Source organism: Siphateles boraxobius, unplaced genomic scaffold, assembly GCF_051911475.1.
Source record: "Siphateles boraxobius isolate OS27281-9 unplaced genomic scaffold, OSU_SipBor_1 41, whole genome shotgun sequence".
Taxonomy (NCBI): domain Eukaryota; kingdom Metazoa; phylum Chordata; class Actinopteri; order Cypriniformes; family Leuciscidae; genus Siphateles; species Siphateles boraxobius.
Window position 1 is genome coordinate 36380825 of NW_027509042.1, and position 18020 is coordinate 36398844.

The 18020-nt window shown below is 38.4% G+C and overlaps 1 protein-coding gene across 1 annotated transcript; it reads left to right on the forward strand.

Annotated features, from left to right (window-relative positions):
- The first annotated feature begins 643 nt into the window (after positions 1 to 643).
- Positions 644 to 16093, forward strand: kcnj3b (potassium inwardly rectifying channel subfamily J member 3b). Its single transcript, XM_077199293.1, has 3 exons — positions 644 to 1902; positions 2563 to 2779; positions 14034 to 16093. Exons 1-3 carry the CDS (start codon positions 1228 to 1230, stop codon positions 14741 to 14743), a joined length of 1602 nt encoding a protein of 533 aa, XP_077055408.1. The 5' UTR covers positions 644 to 1227; the 3' UTR covers positions 14744 to 16093.
- Positions 16094 to 18020: the final 1927 nt, after the last annotated feature.

Sequence of the window (18020 nt, forward strand, 5' to 3'; positions counted from 1 at the left end):
ATTAAGAAAAACATTAATTTCATAGAGACATCAGTAGCAGTCTTGGTATTGGTGATACTGGCCTTTTTTTCTTAAAAAGATGCCATTTAAAATATGCTGTCTTTATGTTGTTTCTATACATTCATTTGGAGATTTAATGTGAGAAAATAGATTAAAAACGTTAATGTTAGGTGCAATTAATTACAGAAAAATGTGCGCTTAATTGGTTAATTTTTTTATTCGATTGAGAGCACTATTTATATATATATATATACTGTGATATATATACATTTTGTTGAAGTACAAAAGTGGTTTGCTATTGCTGTGATGTCATGTGAGTGACAGGTTGTCCCGCCCTCACGCCAGTAAACACATCATCAAGAGAAGAGAAAAGATGTCGCTCCAAGTGGGAGGGGAATTTACTATGAATAAAGATTAGGAAGGCGCATAAATTTATAAAATAATAATAATAATAATGACAACAATAATAAGGAGCACGGATAAATTATTTATAATAAATACGGCAATATTCCATAAAAAAAAGAATTTTCGATGTAGCAAGCACTGTTCAGAGAAGCATGTTACAAGTGCAGCAAAAAAAGATGTATCCAACTCAAGAACACGTGTTCATCCCTCCCTCTCCTCCCATCTCCACCACCCTCTCAGAGAAGTTTCTCTTATTTGTCGGGGCTGAAATGGAGTTGGAGAGCAGGAGACGCGCAGTGCGCAGGAACCGAGAACAGTGAGAGGACGAACAGAATCCGATTTCAACGCTTGTCAGCTGAGAGGAACACAGCAGAGGTTGTGAGTTAAAACTTGGACAGGATCCTTGGGGCGTCTACCAACTACCATCTTGTCAAATTTGTGCGATACACCTGGCGAAACAGGAGGAGTGGATGAAGGTGGATGAGGAAGTGCTAGACTGCGCCAAGCCAATCTGAGATTACAAATTACTCGCATCCGTATTTCACCACATTATACAGCCTCGGCTGAGTGAGTTATTTTTAGTTATGCGGATTCGGAGAAGGCAAGAAGATATGCATCGCCCCATCCCTGGACAAACGCGCTGTTATTGACAAACTCTTGCGGTGAGCCTTAAATAACTTTTTTTTTTTTTAATGATCTGCTCAGAAATGTGGGAGACTGGTGTATCTGAAGTGTAAAGAAACCCGAAAGCATTTTTGTCAGGAACAATTAAGCACGCAAAGCTTTCTCGCATATCTGGGACAACTATAATAAGCGTTAAGGATGTCAGCGTTGCGGAAAAAATTTGGGGATGATTATCAAGTGGTGACCACCTCGTCCAGCGGCGGAGGGTTCAACCAGGCCCCCGAGAAGAAACGGAAACGTCAGCGCTTTGTGGACAAGAACGGCCGGTGTAACGTCCAGCACGGGAACCTGGGAGGAGAAACCAGCCGGTACCTGTCGGACCTGTTCACCACACTCGTTGACCTCAAATGGCGTTGGAATCTATTCATCTTCATTCTTACCTACACGGTGGCGTGGCTCTTCATGGCTTCTATGTGGTGGGTCATTGCCTTTATACGTGGAGACCTGAACCAGGCCCACGATGACAAGTACACACCATGCGTTGCCAATGTGTACAACTTTCCTTCCGCTTTTCTGTTCTTCATCGAAACTGAGGCCACTATCGGGTACGGTTACCGCTACATTACCGACAAGTGCCCGGAAGGCATCATTCTCTTCCTCTTCCAGTCTATCCTAGGCTCCATAGTGGACGCTTTTTTGATCGGTTGTATGTTCATCAAGATGTCCCAGCCGAAGAAACGCGCAGAGACGCTGATGTTCAGCGAGCACGCGGTTATTTCCATGCGTGACGGCAAACTGACCCTGATGTTCCGAGTGGGTAACCTGCGGAACAGCCATATGGTCTCCGCGCAAATACGCTGCAAACTACTCAAAGTGAGTACACGACTGGAACCAGTTAAAAGGAGAGAGAAAATGAATCCAAGTCCCATAGAACATGTGTGGGCTACATTACTAGACTTTCCGTGTTAGAGATAATAGACTAAGTAAACATCAAGCTTTACGCTTGGATATGGAACAAATGAGTATAACTGAATATTTAAAGTGTTCAAGCTTAGGTTCATTCTTTAACCTCATGGCAAATGAGATAGACCTGTAATTTGATGTCCACCTACAGAGGACAAAGTATTGATCCACTCCAAGCGACTAGATGCAACTTTCCCTTTCGAATCACTGTGCACTCTTAAAAATAAAGGTTCTAAGATAGGGGGGTTTCACAGCAGTGCGGTAAAAATAATTATTTGGTTCCCCGAAGAACCCTTAAGAGAACAGTTATTTTTTCTTGTTGGTGTGAAGAATATTGAATTAATCTAATGAAGCCTTTTCCACTATAAATAGCTTTTTGTGCAATGGAAAGGTTCCATGGATGTTAAGGCTCTTCATGGTACCGTAGATGCCAATAAAAAAGCTTTATTTTTTAGAGTGTATATTCATTAAACCCAGTCATTCTCTCCCTCACTCACTCACTCACTCTCACACACTACATCATCTTCTTGTTTTATCCTAAGTAGTTATTTTTTGTACCTTTCCCCTTAGTCCCGTCAGACTCCTGAAGGAGAGTTTTTGCCTCTGGATCAACTGGAGCTGGACGTTGGTTTCAGTACCGGAGCCGACCAGCTTTTCTTGGTGTCTCCTCTGACAATCTGCCATGTGATCGACTCCAAGAGCCCATTCTACGACCTTTCGCTCAGGTCCATGCAAACAGAGCAATTTGAGATTGTGGTTATCCTAGAGGGAATCGTGGAGACCACCGGTGAGTTTTAATCGCAACATGCATGAAGCAGAAAATATGATTTTCTTTTTTTTTTTTAAGAAATATTTTTTTTGTTGCAAACAACAGTATGAATGCTGAAATTTGATTCACATTATACACTGTGTGGTTCAAAGTACATTTCCACCATACTGCTTATATATTTTCAAAAATATTAAGCTCATGTTTCTTTTGATTGAATCATGCACACTATTTACAAACCAATGCAATGAACAGAATGCTAAATCAAGTTTCTTTTAATGCGGAGTCATTTTTTTTTTTGTATATTAATAGAATATTTGTGCAGGGTGATGGTGTTTGGGTGGTGTGGTTCAGTGTGTGTGTGTGTGTGTGTGAGACAGTCTGCAGAAGCAAGTTTGCTGGTGAAAATCGGCTTTTTATGATATAAAAAAATGAATGTTGGTGTCTACTGCAGTAAAGCTGGAAAGAGAGAGAGAGAGATGTGTTATATAAGAGATGATACACAAAGTTATTCTTTCGTTTTGCTCTCTGCCTCATGGTTCTGTAGTCTGGCATGCTTAGAGATTAAGCCACCTGTCAATCAAATTACAGCTCACCTTTACTTTCTCACCCTGCAGCACATCAATCCATACATATACGAGACAGCACGCACTTACAGTAAGAAACAGCATTCGCACAAGCAACAACAGAAAATCTCTGCAGCAAACACACTGTATGTACACACTTAATCATATGCTTCCATAGTCTCATTTAATTAAAATAATTAAAAAAACACAATCATTCTGTCCGGTCCTCCTCATTGATGGCACATCTGAAAATTCCGCCTACAGAAAGTGAAGGGATTTGCGGGTAAAAAAAAAAAGAAAAGAAAAGGAAAAAAAAAATTGTACAGTTAGTCAGCACTCTGTTCTCCCCATTGTGAATCAGTTTCCATAGCAACTAAATCGGCCCCTTCTTAAGCCGTCTCCATACAGTAAAGTCTGTTTCATACACCGGCTGTTTGAAGTATGGAGACAAAACTTGTTTTTATCAGCCTCACAAATCAAATGGTAATTACGACTTATCAAATAATTCATTACACATTTTTAATTATGCCCTGTAATTATGTCTAGGTTTATGACGTGCATGTGGGAATATTGCACAAATGTGTGTGTGTGGGTGTTCATGTGTCCTTCCATTCAAATCTTCACGATTGAAGTCTTTGTTTGGACACTTTTCTGTATATAATAGCTCATATTTCACATTGCGGATACAAGGGCTAGTTGTCACAAGGGCTACAGTCTCTGTAAATTACATTGTAAAAACCTTGCTGTTGTTTTTTCTGAGTAAAAAGTAAATCATACACACATTTTTTTCAGTGCAATTGTTTTTGTTTCTTGGCTTCAAACAGCTAATCCAGGCATACTTCAATTTGAATCGTTTTGGTGATTTCTATCTTCAAAACTAAAATATGAATATTGTCACATTTTTGTAATAGCTCTTGGATTAAAAAAGACCAATATAAATATACACTGGTTTAAGTTAATGGTCAACTATAGAATCAAAGTATAGTTTAGAAACGGTAAAAATTAAGAAATGGTTTGACCAAAATAAATTGTGTTTAAATTGGGAGAAAACAAAATACATGATTTTTGGTAATCGCAAAAAGAATGAAAATGTAAAAATAGCAATTGAAGGAATTGATATTGAAAGAGTTAATGCGCTAACATTTTTAGATGTTATTTTGGATGATAAATTGAATTGGAAAGATCACATAGTCTATATTAAGAGTAAAGTGTGTTTTATATTTTTGATGTTTCATGAATTATACCATCTAAACTTAGCTGATAATTCCCCCACACTGTCAGAAAAAATGTGCAAAATGTGTGACCCGAACTTAAACTCTGTAGTTGTAGCTGAGGCTTGGAAGAGTTTGGTTTGTGTTGTCGACATGCCGAGAAGATGCTGTTTTCAGTGCTGCGATTCCACTTCGCATGCACTTCAAAAGGATGAGGACTAGCACTGGAATTGATATGGAAAACCGATACCATTGTTCGTGTCACTGTGTATCAAGTGCTGAGGAAGCATCCAGAGCTGAAATCCAGATATGGTATTAGACGTTTTGTTTCAGACACACACCGTGGTAGAGGAATCACAACAGACTGGGCCATAATAGTAGGCTCTCGGAAAGGAGAGGTTTAGAGAGACTGAATCTTCGAATGAAGATAATGAAATAATGTGCAGTGTTGGGGAGTAGCTAACTACAAGGAGTGACGCTTCTAACATAACTAAATTTTTCAGTTGCTTGAGAGTAGCTCAGTTGCATTTAAAGTGCCCCTATTTTAAAGGTTATTAATGTTGTTTTGGAGGTCTCCTACAATAGGTTTACATGCATCAAAGGTAAACAAACCCTTTCATTTTCTAATAATATACATTGCACATCACCGAATTTTTCAATGATTCTCAAACGACTCGTCGGATGAATCAGTCTCTCCAAATCCCTCCTTTCCGCGAGCCTGCTCTGCTCTCATTGGTCATATGGCCCAGTCTGATAAGCATCTTAATGTCTTATCTAGTGACGCGTAACCGCAACGCAGTGGGATTCGAATTACAACGACTCGTTTCAGAGTTGACTCTTTCTTTCGGGAGACAATAACTTTATTTATCGTGCTCTTTCGACTTTCAACTTTGTTCTTTACATTCACAGACAGCTATATTACACACTGCATGAAAGGGAATATTTGGAAAACCATAATAGGGCCACTTTAAACCAGTGTAGCTTTTCCAGTAGCTAACTACTTTTTCCAGCAAGTAGCAGTGTTGCGCGACCAAAAACTACATTCCGTTTTGCGTGTTGACAAATCTGCAATGCATTAAAGCAGCATAGCGTCATCATCTTTTTAGATCACAAACTAAAATTGCATTACTGCCATCTATTGTTTCATCATACATCTTCACGCAAGCAGCTTATGATTCGCGTCTCACAGCGGCTCCGTTCACAGTAAATGAGCTCCATCACTGCATGTACTGTGAGTTGAACCTGCATTTTTGACTATACTCCCAATGATCCAATTTAATTCGCATACATTTTGTTCTTGCATTGATTACATTTGTAGCAATTTTGCATTATGACAGTCAGTTTGAGATATAGGCTACATTTGAGTATTCTGTGTGTCTTTAGATATAGTTTACAAAATAAACAATAGGATACTCTTTGAAATCATAATTGTATTTCATTACATTGTTTTAAACCACAATTTTTGATCATGGATGTATGTAAACCTGTTGTGGGAGGCTTCAGAAACAAAATTAGGAAGTTAAAAAAAAAACTTTAAATCTTTTATCTGGAGAGTAGTAATATGTAGCATGAAGTAACTACTATGAACCTTTTAGTGGTAAAAAAAGTACAAAGATGTCACTGTCTCTGAAGTTACAATATTTTCAGATTTCTTTGTACCCCAGCACTGCTTTTAGAGCATGTTTTCACTAAAGGTGTTCAATGAACTGTATCTTTCTTCCTCCACAATAACGGTGGAAATAGTTTTTTTGTAGCCTATACAGAAAATTGACTTTTAATAAAGCTACCCTGAGAAATATTCTCTGGAGTAACAAGTGTGACAGCTAATCACAGTCTCCTCTATATGACTCTCACAATCTGGCAGGAGGAAAGATGTAGACATTAATAAATTAATTTCCTTCAGGCAGAGAGGCAGTGACTTCAAGGCCAAGGAGTCTCAGAGGAACAGCTCAAAGCCATCCTTTGCCCTCGGAGATAAACATGACAGCTGTGCCAGCATTCACATCTGTCAAATTATTTACAGCTTTTCACATTATACTGCAAAAGAAAAAGAAAAAAGGCACTTTTAAATATAGCAAAAATATTTCTGATACTACGCAAAAACTCTTCGCGAGTAAAAAAAAAATGACGTGAACTAACATTAATCTAGCAAAGTCAGAAGCAAAGCATGCTGGGAACTAGAAATATGTTGTAACTCATTTCATGAATGTGAATATACATTAACATGTATATGGGAACATGTATGTGCAATAAAGGATAAAACTGTGAATATTACATGTAATACTATTTTTGTTTTCATTAATAAATATTGTATATGTATTAATACATAGCCATACACGATCAATGCATATATTTCAGTATATTGAAAATATAAGCACTTGTTTCCAATATATGGAGATGTATTATGTTATATATCGCATTATATTTTGCAGTATATTCCCATATATTTTTGTTCCGTAAGGGATAAATGCTAGGCTATTAATTAATATGTAATATTATATAAATATAAATGAAAAATCTGAAAAATGAAACAGTGAAATTCCGTAAAACTACAGTATATATATATATATATATATATATATATATATATATATATATATATATATATATATATATACAGGTCCTTCTCAAAAAATTAGCATATTGTGATAAAGTTCATTATTTTCCATAATTTAATGATACAAATTAAACTTTCATATATTTTAGATTCATTGCACACCAACTGAAATATTTCAGGTCTTTTATTGTTTTAATAGTGATGATTTTGGCATACAGCTCATGAAAACCCAAAATTCCTATCTCAAAAAATTAGCATATTTCATCCGACCAATAAAAGAAGTGTTTTTAATACAAAAAAAGTCAACCTTCAAATAATTATGTTCAGTTATGCCCTCAATACTTGGTCGGGAATCCTTTTGCAGAAATGACTGCTTCAATGCGGCGTGGCATGGAGGCAATCAGCCTGTGGCACTGCTGAGGTGTTATGGAGGCCCAGGATGCTTCGATAGCGGCCTTAAAGGTACAATATGCAAGAGTTGTTTGCCGCTAGAGGGCGCTACATTCCAAACAACAACAACAACGGCGTAGCTTGATGACGATGTGAAGGAGCGTGGAATGATGGGAACTGTCGTTTTAAACTCCACCGTGGATGTAAATCAGTCAGACGGGAATCGAAAAATCATATTCATGGATGAGGTTAATTTTTTTTTTATAATGAAATGCTTTTTGTGGCGAGGGTGGCGTGGTTCAGCGCGGTCTGTAATGGGAGAGAGAAGAGACGAGCGGGAAGTAGGTCAGGTGCAAATGACGAACACCTGTGTCTTATTGCAGTGATCGGCGTGGAGAGAACGCTTATAAGCCGCGCGCTGGAACGAGAGAGAGAGACTGGAGAGAAAATTTGACGCAGAGAAAGAAAACCGGTGGATCCAAGCTCTCATTTTTGAACTGTTTTGTGCCGTCGCGGTTGCCACGGTGAATGCGCGTTGTGTGCGACTTTTGTTTGTTTTGTTTTATTTTAATAAAGTACGAGTCCCAGTCACGCAGACCCCTGTCTTCTTCCTTCATGACTCTTGAACTTTTATTTCATTAAAATGAATTAACCGCAAGAAAAGTAATGTTTAATACTAAATTGGTTATCATAGATGTTACTGTATGTCGAATTCATTATTGTGATAACGCTGTGCAGTTACGTGTTCTAAACAATTGTTGTAAAAGTACATTCGAACATACCCACATCATTTGCCAAAATACTGATTAATCTTTATGTATAACACATGCTATATTTATTTACATGGCAATAAACATCAGACGTGATAAACAATGTCAATAAACTAGACCCAAATCTAAAGCAATAATACTTCCCTTACATAAACATAACTATTAACGAATGCTACATTTTGAAAATATAAAATTAAGCATGCTTTGTCGACAGAACCAGCTGCAATCGGTAAAGAATAACTGTGTTCCATAACAACTGCACGAAACAAGCTAACGTTTGTAGCTTGATAGACGCTACAACTACAACTTCCGCATTTGTCAAGGACTCCACGCAGTACGAGCGGAAACCGAGGGTAACTCGGATATGGCGCAATTGACTGGCGACTCCCAGCTCCCCCCTGCTGTAATGCCCCGTTTCCTTGGTTAAAATCGCAATTTTCTCATGATTTAAAAATAGTTGGAAACATTTGGGATATTGTAAGTAATCAACTTAACAAAATATATAACACTGGCCTTGAGATTATGGGATATTGTAATGCAAAATTCTTACATATTGTAGCTTTAAGCTCATCCAGAGTGTTGGGTCTTGCGTCTCTCAACTTTCTCTTCACAATATCCCACAGATTCTCTATGGGGTTCAGGTCAGGAGAATTGGCAGGCCAATTGAGCACAGTAATACCATGGTCAGTAAACCATTTACCAGTGGTTTTGGCACTGTGAGCAAGTGCCAGGTCGTGCTGAAAAATGAAATCTTCATCTCCATAAAGCTTTTCAGCAGATGGAAGCATGAAGTGCCCCAAAATCTCCTGATAGCTAGCTGCATTGACCCTGCCCTTGATAAAACACAGTGGACCAACACCAGCGGCTGACATGGCACCCCAGACCATCACTGACTGTGGGTACTTGACACTGGACTTCAGGCATTTTGGCATTTTCTTCTCCCCAGTCTTCCTCTAGACTCTGGCACCTTGATTTCCGAATGACATCCAAAATTTGCTTTCATCCGAAAAAAGTACTTTGGACCACTGAGCAACAGTCCAGTGCTGCTTCTCTGTAGCCCAGGTCAGGCGCTTCTGCCGCTGTTTCTGGTTCAAAAGTGGCTTGACCTGGGGAATGCGGCACCTGTAGCCCATTTCCTGCACACGCCTGTGCACGGTGACTCTGGATGTTTCTACTCCAGACTCAGTCCACTGCTTCCGCAGGTCCCCCAAGGTCTGGAATCGGTCCTTCTCCACAATCTTCCTCAGGGTCCGGTCACCTCTTCTCGTTGTGCAGCGTTTTTTGCCACACTTTTTCCTTCCCACAGACTTCCCACTGAGGTGCTTTGATACAGCACTCTGGGAGCAGCCTATTTCAAGGTCTGGAATCGGTCCTTCTCCACAATGTTCCTCAGGGTCCGGTCACCTCTTCTCGTTGTGCAGCGTTTTTTGCCGCACTTTTTCCTTCCCACAGACTTCCCACTGAGGTGCCTTGATACAGCACTCTGGGAACAGCCTATTTGTTCAGAAATTTCTTTCTGTGTCTTACCCTCTTGCTTGAGGGTGTCAATGATGGCCTTCTGGACAGCAGTCAGGTCGGCAGTCTTACCCATGATTGCGGTTTTGAGTAATGAAACAGGCTGGGAGTTTTTAAAAGCCTCAGGAATCTTTTGCAGGTGTTTAGAGTTAATTAGTTGATTCAGATGATTAGGTTAATAGCTCGTTTAGAGACCCTTTTCATGATATGCTAATTTTTTGAGATAGGAATTTTGGGTTTTCATGAGATGTATGCCAAAATCATCAGTATTAAAACAATAAAAGACCTGAAATATTTCAGTTGGTGTGCAATGAATCTAAAATTTTTATCATTACATTATGGAAAATAATGAACTTTATCACAATATGCTAATTTTTTGAGAAGGACCTGTATAGCACATATATTGCAGTATATTAAAGCATATAAAGACAAACTATTATATGTAAAAATATAGTGACTTTTTTGGTCTTGATTGCAATATATTTGTTTTATATGTATCAATATATATATACACATATATGGTCTATGCATATATTGCAATATATTTGAAAATATAAATATTAAATCCCATATATGGAAATATATTGCCTAATATATCACATGATATTTTCCAATATACTGCAATATACTTTTGTTTCGTAAGGGAAAACAAAGGAAAAAAGTCTCAGGTCAAAACCTCAGAGGAAGATTTCCGAGGTTATTTCAAATATGTGTCTAGATAACACATTCAAAATACATTCCCTGAAGTTTTATGTAAGTTTTACTTCTCAAATAAATATATCTTGTTCTTGGAATATTAGTTATTTCTGATGAAAAACAAAACAAAGAAATGATTTTTGCTGTGTGGAGAGCTTGCACTCACATCTTAAAGTGTTCTTTTTCTGATTTTCAATTTCAAACTTCATGGCTTTTTCTTAAACTAGTTTCGTAACATATCAACACTAAAAATGTAATATGATTCTTGATTGTTTTGACAGAAAAACATGACACAGATATGCCTGACGCTACAATGATGGTGTCAAAACCATTTCAATTAAATGCAATCAATCCAATTATCTGAAAGCCTGACATAACAATTTGAACATTTAAACACACTGTAAATAAGATAAAGCTTCTGAAACGTGTCCCTTTGAAACGTTGAAGAGTGATTATTTCGAATGATTGTGTGATATAACAGTGCTATTTTTGTTACGTTTTATCAGATCCCTGATATGGCTGACATGGTTATTATAGTTAACTGAAACTAAAACCATTAAAAAAATGAAACCTCTTTAATTTCAGCTAGTTGTTAAGGAAACATTTCTCATTGTAATTTATTTAACTTGAGGTATTAAAAATAAATAAAACAAAAATAAATGTATATAAACTATAAAGACATAAAATAACACTATATAAAATTAAATATTTAAATATAAAAATATATTAAAGCTAAAATGACAAAAACAAAATTACTAAAACTTGTAAAAATATATATATAATAAATATGATTCACATAAATATGAAAATAAAACTGAATTCACACTATAAAAGTATCTCAGTGTCTCACTTTACATTATCTTAGTAAATATTGAGTGGCATGAAACATTAACCATTTAGGCTTGGAAGAAAAAAAGTATTGGCATTATTTATTGACTTTTTATTTTTAGTTCCTGGCCTGTGGTTTCAGAATTTCAGAAAGTTTTATTTCTTGTGCATTCAGCAGTGCAAGTAAACGGGGCAGCTCGGTGCAACCGCCCCAAAGGGCCTCAGCAAATCAAAAGAGAAGCACTGCTTCATCCCCCAAGGACCACACACTGTGTGTCGGTGAGATACAGGGGAGAATTGGGCACAGCTGCATGGCCAATTACCGTTCAGAACAGCCAGATAGTAGAGTTTACTGTTATCTCACAGCACAGGGACAGACAACAGGAGTGAAAGGGAGAGTGTGAGATAGGGACCGAGAAAGAGTCGTGGTGATAATGATGGTTAATGCTATAGGTGTGTTAGGAAGAGACACTAAAATGGACAGGAGGGAATGTGGAGCGAGTATAGGGGAAACCAAGGAGAGTGAGCGAGAGAAAGACAGAAAGACAGAAACAGGTCAGGCAGTGCACCTCTGTGGCAGTGGAACCGAACACTTGATGACGGTCACCATAGAAACAGATTATCCCTCTTGGAAATATAAATTGTTCTCATAACTGTCAGATTTTGGAGTGTAGCGGTACCATTTTTTTTTCCTGGTGGAAGCTAATGTGCGCGAACGGTCCTTCCAAATGCAGAAATGAAATTTGTCATAATGGAAGAATATGGCATGATTATGTAAGCCGAAATCATCGGGAGCCAGACCTGATTTCAACTTTGACTGAGACCTTACCTTCCCCTCTCCCAGCAAACAGCAGAAAGCCTGTTAAATATTTCATAAGATGAATAATATTATGTTATACTGCTAAGCCCAGGATTTGTCAGCTCAGAAAGCAGGGATTTTTTTTGTAGTAACGGAGGATAACCGTGCCTGTGTTTGTGTGTGTGAGAGTGTGTAGGTGTGTGATAGTCGTAGGCGGCATTACGTGAGAAAAAAAAGAATGATCTTGACTTTCAAAAATGTATAATGTATGTTTTGTCTTGCTGGCTTTTTTATATTTAGGTCTGATGTTTATAATGTGCACTCGGCAACCTTCTCTTTTTAGTCTGCGTCTGCTTCCTTCTGTCAGGAGAACAGCACAGCAGTCCTGGCGCTTTCTAAACACCTTTATCCAGATGCTCAAATCCCTGTCTAGATCCTCACATTATCTCCACTCCTCTCTGACAAAGAACCGCACTGCTACAATGAGATACGGATGCTGGTTTACAATCGCAGACGGAAGAAAAGCGCACCTTTCTTGTGTGATCAAGTGTACTCTACGTCAAGCGCGGTGTTGTTTTTCAGTCGGCAATTGTCTTATCTTAGATTCCTTGCTATTGACTGATGTAGAACGCCATGTTGCAAATCCCTTTGCTTGTTAGAGGGTTCATAAAAATGAGCTCTTTATAGTGAAGGCTTTGCACGCTTTAATTAAGGAGGGATGTTCGCTGATGTGAGTGATACACAGATCTAATGAATTTCCCACAGATCTTGTTTTCATGCAACCAAATGGACCGTGAACAGACGTTCCCATGGGTGTTGCTCAACAGTAAATGTGCTTGTGTTTGTGTGTGTGTGTGTGTATGTACGCACACCCTGTCAGTAATGCATTAGTTTTAGTCACCCAACCATTGTCGCACAGTACATATTTGTTGTTGCACAAAGCTTGATGTAGATTTTATAAATAAGCTGTTCCATCACCTTTGTTCGCACCTTGGCTTGCTTATAGTTGAGGTTTGGGGGGGGGGGGGGTCACTTATGAACATATGATGGTATTTTGTCCAGCTGAGAACTCTTGAAGAGTTTATAAAATGTGTAAAGGAGTCAAAACAGCAGCAGGAATTTCTCCATTACACACAAACAAACATCTGCTGCTGTACCGAACTGTAATGGGCAACGTAGCTTCTATGACAAGAAAACAAACAAGGTATGCTTCAGCATTCTGTCCTTTTTAGGATGTTTTTAGTTTGTTTAGATGTCTTTGGTCTGTGGAACGTTCATATTTCAGTCGAACCACACCAGAATTCTTTTGGAAGCTGACCGAGACCCATCTTTTCAAGGGGTCTTGGTCCACTTGTTCGGTGCGCACCAGGGTCCGGATGAATCAGTTGATCAAATGAACCGCACTAACAGAGCAATCTCACCAGAGTTTGTTTTAATCAAATCAAACCTGCAAAGTGTGAACCAACCCTAAAAGACACTTAATATTAAGTAATATTATCAATTCGACTACACTGGCATTATCTGATGAGAACAAACCAAAAAGCTGGATGATGATGACCTACTCTAGACCTACTTTATAGCTAAATCTAATTTGTCTCATAGTTGACAAATTCTGCGACACTGAACTGAATCAACACTCCAGCCGAATAACGACATTATTGTCTTTTTGCTTATAGCTGAATTGAACTGATGAACTTTTCACAGTAATTGAACTAAACTGAACGCACACTGAACTGACTTGAGCTGAATAATGGCACTGGTATTTTTAGAGCTGCTTTACAGCAGAAATTGAATTTGCCTCATCATTGATTCCGTTCAGTTTCCCTGTTTATTACTGTGAAGCTGCTCTGAAACAATCTGTATTGTATAAAGCGCTTTATAAATAAAGGTGACATGACATTGTTTCATACATTAAATTAGTTTGTTTCTTTCTATTATCTTAGGTATGACATGCCAGGCTCGCACTTCGTACACGGAGGACGAGGTTCTGTGGGGTCACCGTTTCTTCCCGGTAATTTCTCTGGAGGAGGGTTTCTTCAAGGTCGACTACTCGCAGTTTCACGGCACTTTTGAGGTCCCCACACCTCCGCACAGTGTTAAAGAACAGGAGGAGAGTTTGCTCCTGTCCTCGCCTCTGACGGCCCCCTCTTTATGCCACAGCGCAGGTGGGGGGACGGAGGGCAGCAGCACTCTTGAAGGTCTGGATCTTCAGAGCGATGCAGAAACGGGCTCTATCAATATAGCAACCCCTATGCCCACCAGCAAAATGCCTGCCAAATTTCAAAAGCTTACAGGACGGGACCCCCCCATCCGGGACGGCATGCCCCGCAAGCTTCTGCGCATGAGCTCGGAGATCACCTATAACCTGGGTGACCTGCCCGTCAAACTCCAGCGAATCAGCTCAGCTCCGGGTGTGGCAGAAGAGAGGCTTCAGCCAATCAGTGCCATGGAGGACAGACTGGCTCCCAAGCTGGGCTTGGTGGGCGGGACTGAACACATTAGCCAATCAGTGACAGATCTGCCACCGAAACTGCAAAGGTTGGCTGGAGGGGGGGTGGGTGGAATCGGAATCGGAGGACGAATGGATGGACATCTGCCTCCCAAACTGAGAAAAATGAATTCGGAGAGGTTCACGGGCTTGAGTTTTAAATGAACTTGACTTCTATATCTACACATTTTGCCCATTTACCTCCTCTGAAATTGCAATCTATACTTTTAGCAATTTATATTTGGATAAAATATTAGATTAATGCTAATCCTCTGCACAATCTGGCATGTTTTTACCGCAAACAGCATGAAAGTAGAATTCATTCAACATCTAATTATAGAGAATATAACAATATTCAACACTGTTTAACAACAATTCATGATATACCTTTTATATTAGCCTGTTAGCCAAACATGTGTTGAGGGCTTGCCTATATTATGTATATCTTAAAATAGAATATCTATATAATTATCAGAATGCAGTGTCAGTATTCATTGATAATCCATGGTAACTAATGTTTTTAAAGAAGCCAATGGCTATAACCTGAGTTAGTCGTTTGGTTTTTTTAATCAGTGGATTGGTTATTGTGGTTCACAATAACACATTGAGAGATTAGTTACTGTGGTCTTTAGACTTAAAGAAATGGGCACTGTGCATTTATGGAAATGTGACATTTTTTGATGAACCGACTCAGGTTTTTTTTTTTTTTTTTATCTATTGCATGATCAAGCCAGATTATCTCACGTCAAAGATTAAGCCTTAAATATAAGGAGCCAAATGTAAAATACCAAACATTGTAGTTTGGAAAGCTTTTAAAGCTTTTCTTAGCCACTGTGGAAGAGTAAGGCTTTCACACAGTATTTCACATTTGTCTCCCAATACTTAACTGACTTTATATATGATGTTTTGTCAATGATTGTTTCCTGCTGTTCTCCATTTAACAGTTTAAGCTTAGTTGAAATGTTCAAATATTTTCCTGACCTGAATGACTTGAGGATTGCGATGGGTAAGGTGGGTAAAAGTGGGGGGGAAACCATCAAAGACTGAAAAGAGCACAATGGATGTGTATCTGTTTTAATATTCTTTATAGATAAGACCTTGTCAACATTGTTATGGCTTTGTTTACCTCTTGTGTTTGAAAACCGAAGCAATAAGATTATTAATTGCAGTGGAACTTCTGACTGGAAAAATCTCGTACTTTATGTTATGTTAACGTTAAATGGTTTTACAGTTTTCTAATTGTGTTTATCTCAATACATTCTATTCTACTTCTGACGAATATAAGAATGGCAGTTGGAGCGGTTTATAATACTGTAATAAATGTGTTGTGATGTGTAACAAGTCTATTATAAAAGGAAACAACTGAAGGATAAACCTCCACGTGAACTTTCATCACAAAATAAGTCCCAAAAATGAATCAAAGCTATGGGTGGACTTGCCCATGATCGACACATTTAGGCTCATTGGTATTGGCAGAGGTCTTCTCCACAAATAAAGCAGTTTGATCTGGTATGACCCAGCTGTGTGGATGACTGGCAGCTTGCTGCCCGATGCTGCTCTTTGGAGGTGTCGGATTGCTTCAAATGCCCTGAGAATTCTATTCTCATGGTTACTATTGACGGATTTTCTATGCAGAGAAAGCTAACTTCACTAAAAATGTCTGCCTGCTTTTAATCATCATTGCAGTATGTAATAGCAGAAAACTTTAACACACGGTAAATAGCTGGTCTAATAATTACTGAATTTTAGAAAACCCACTCTTTGGAAGTGCCACACAAAAAAGGTCACTGCAGTTCCCAAGTTTTCAATTATTTATCATTATTAATTATTTATAATGCCTGAGTGGAATTATAAAGCTCTTTCTGTAACAACTGGGCCGGTTTGTCCTTTCCATGTACTCCAGCGGCTTTGCAAAATAGTGTGCCTTGCAAGTGTTTCTCGAGTCATAACTGCAAAAGTTAGTTTTCATCTGACACAGACATTTATTTACTTCACCTTTCAGAACAAAATGAAATGGTGGTGTGAATTGTAAAAGAGACCATGCGAAATCTGCACGAGAGTTACGTTAGATATACAAGCTGCAGGGGCTCCACGCGGTTCTTCGTTAAATGAATCCCGCGATGCGACATCCCTAAGAAACATTAACACATTACCTCTCCACAGGGGACCAATATCCTGAACTTCTATCAGCAGGAAGCTAATTATCTGTGTGTTTGAAAGAGAGCTGCTGAAATGCAGAGAATATTATCTTGTCACTAAATGTCAGATCCGGATGAAAAGAAGGAGTTTGTGAAGGTCAACTTGCACTGCTTAAAGAGCATTATTGCTGTAACCTGCTCATCTCTTTTCAGAGAGCTCTCAGAATCTACCATCCCTTTTAATCTATCTTCCCCTGCAGCCCGACGTCAAACGCTCCTTATTTCATTTCATCAGTTCCATACTTAGAGATTTAATCCCATCCTATATAAGATTAGCTAATGTTCTTTCAAATAACCATTAATGAGTTTCTAAATTGTTTCTGCTCTATGATGGTGAAAATTAAATCACTTTCATTTAGTGAACTACTTTGATGATGGAGTAGATGGAGAAAGGCTCTTACCCATTAATTATTTATAAACAAAGGCTAATCCTTTGTTAACAGCCTCCCGATCAAATCTTTGCTCTTTTAAAAATGGTTCGAATCTCCAGACGTCTGGGTCAACTGTTTAGCGTTAGGTACATATAAGATCAAAATTGAATTCTTATCCTTCCCTGTTCAATATGCGCAGGACAAAAAGGGTCCCAAGCTACTTTCCCTTTATAACTCTTGAGCTTGGCACAGGATGGCATGCGCTACAGATAAATAATGGCTTGAGGGCTGGCTGGACATGAGGGCAGCATCAAACTGTAGGAACAGGATGCTCTGTTCGTGTGGATGTTCCCTGCAGGGACAACAATGTGCTGTCTGTTCTGAGGTGTGTTTCAGCGGAAGTGTGCCATTTACCAGCTTGTTGTATCCGGGTGATACACTTGAGACAGTTTGCAGCAGATCACCCATCCAACACTTGTTCTATATCGAGATGTATATATATATATATATATTGCTAATTAAAGAAACACTTAGAAAAAAAGAGAACGATTGATAGAAAATTACATTGCTAATAATGCTGTCCAATTCCAGGGTTCTCAAGAATTTCAAAATTGTCTGTTAAATAGATGTGAGATTACTATTGGCTGTTTTCAGCTATTTTAGGCAGTAGTCACTACAAAAAAAAAAAAAATGGAACTGACATTAAGTATAACTGTGAAAATTATTTTGGTAACACTTTACAATACGGGTGCACTAATATGCATTAATTCATGTTTAACTAATGCACAGATAATCATGAGTTAATGTATGGTTCATGAAGAACTAAACCATTAATTATTACTGCATTAGCAACTAATAAAGAGTCTATATGAT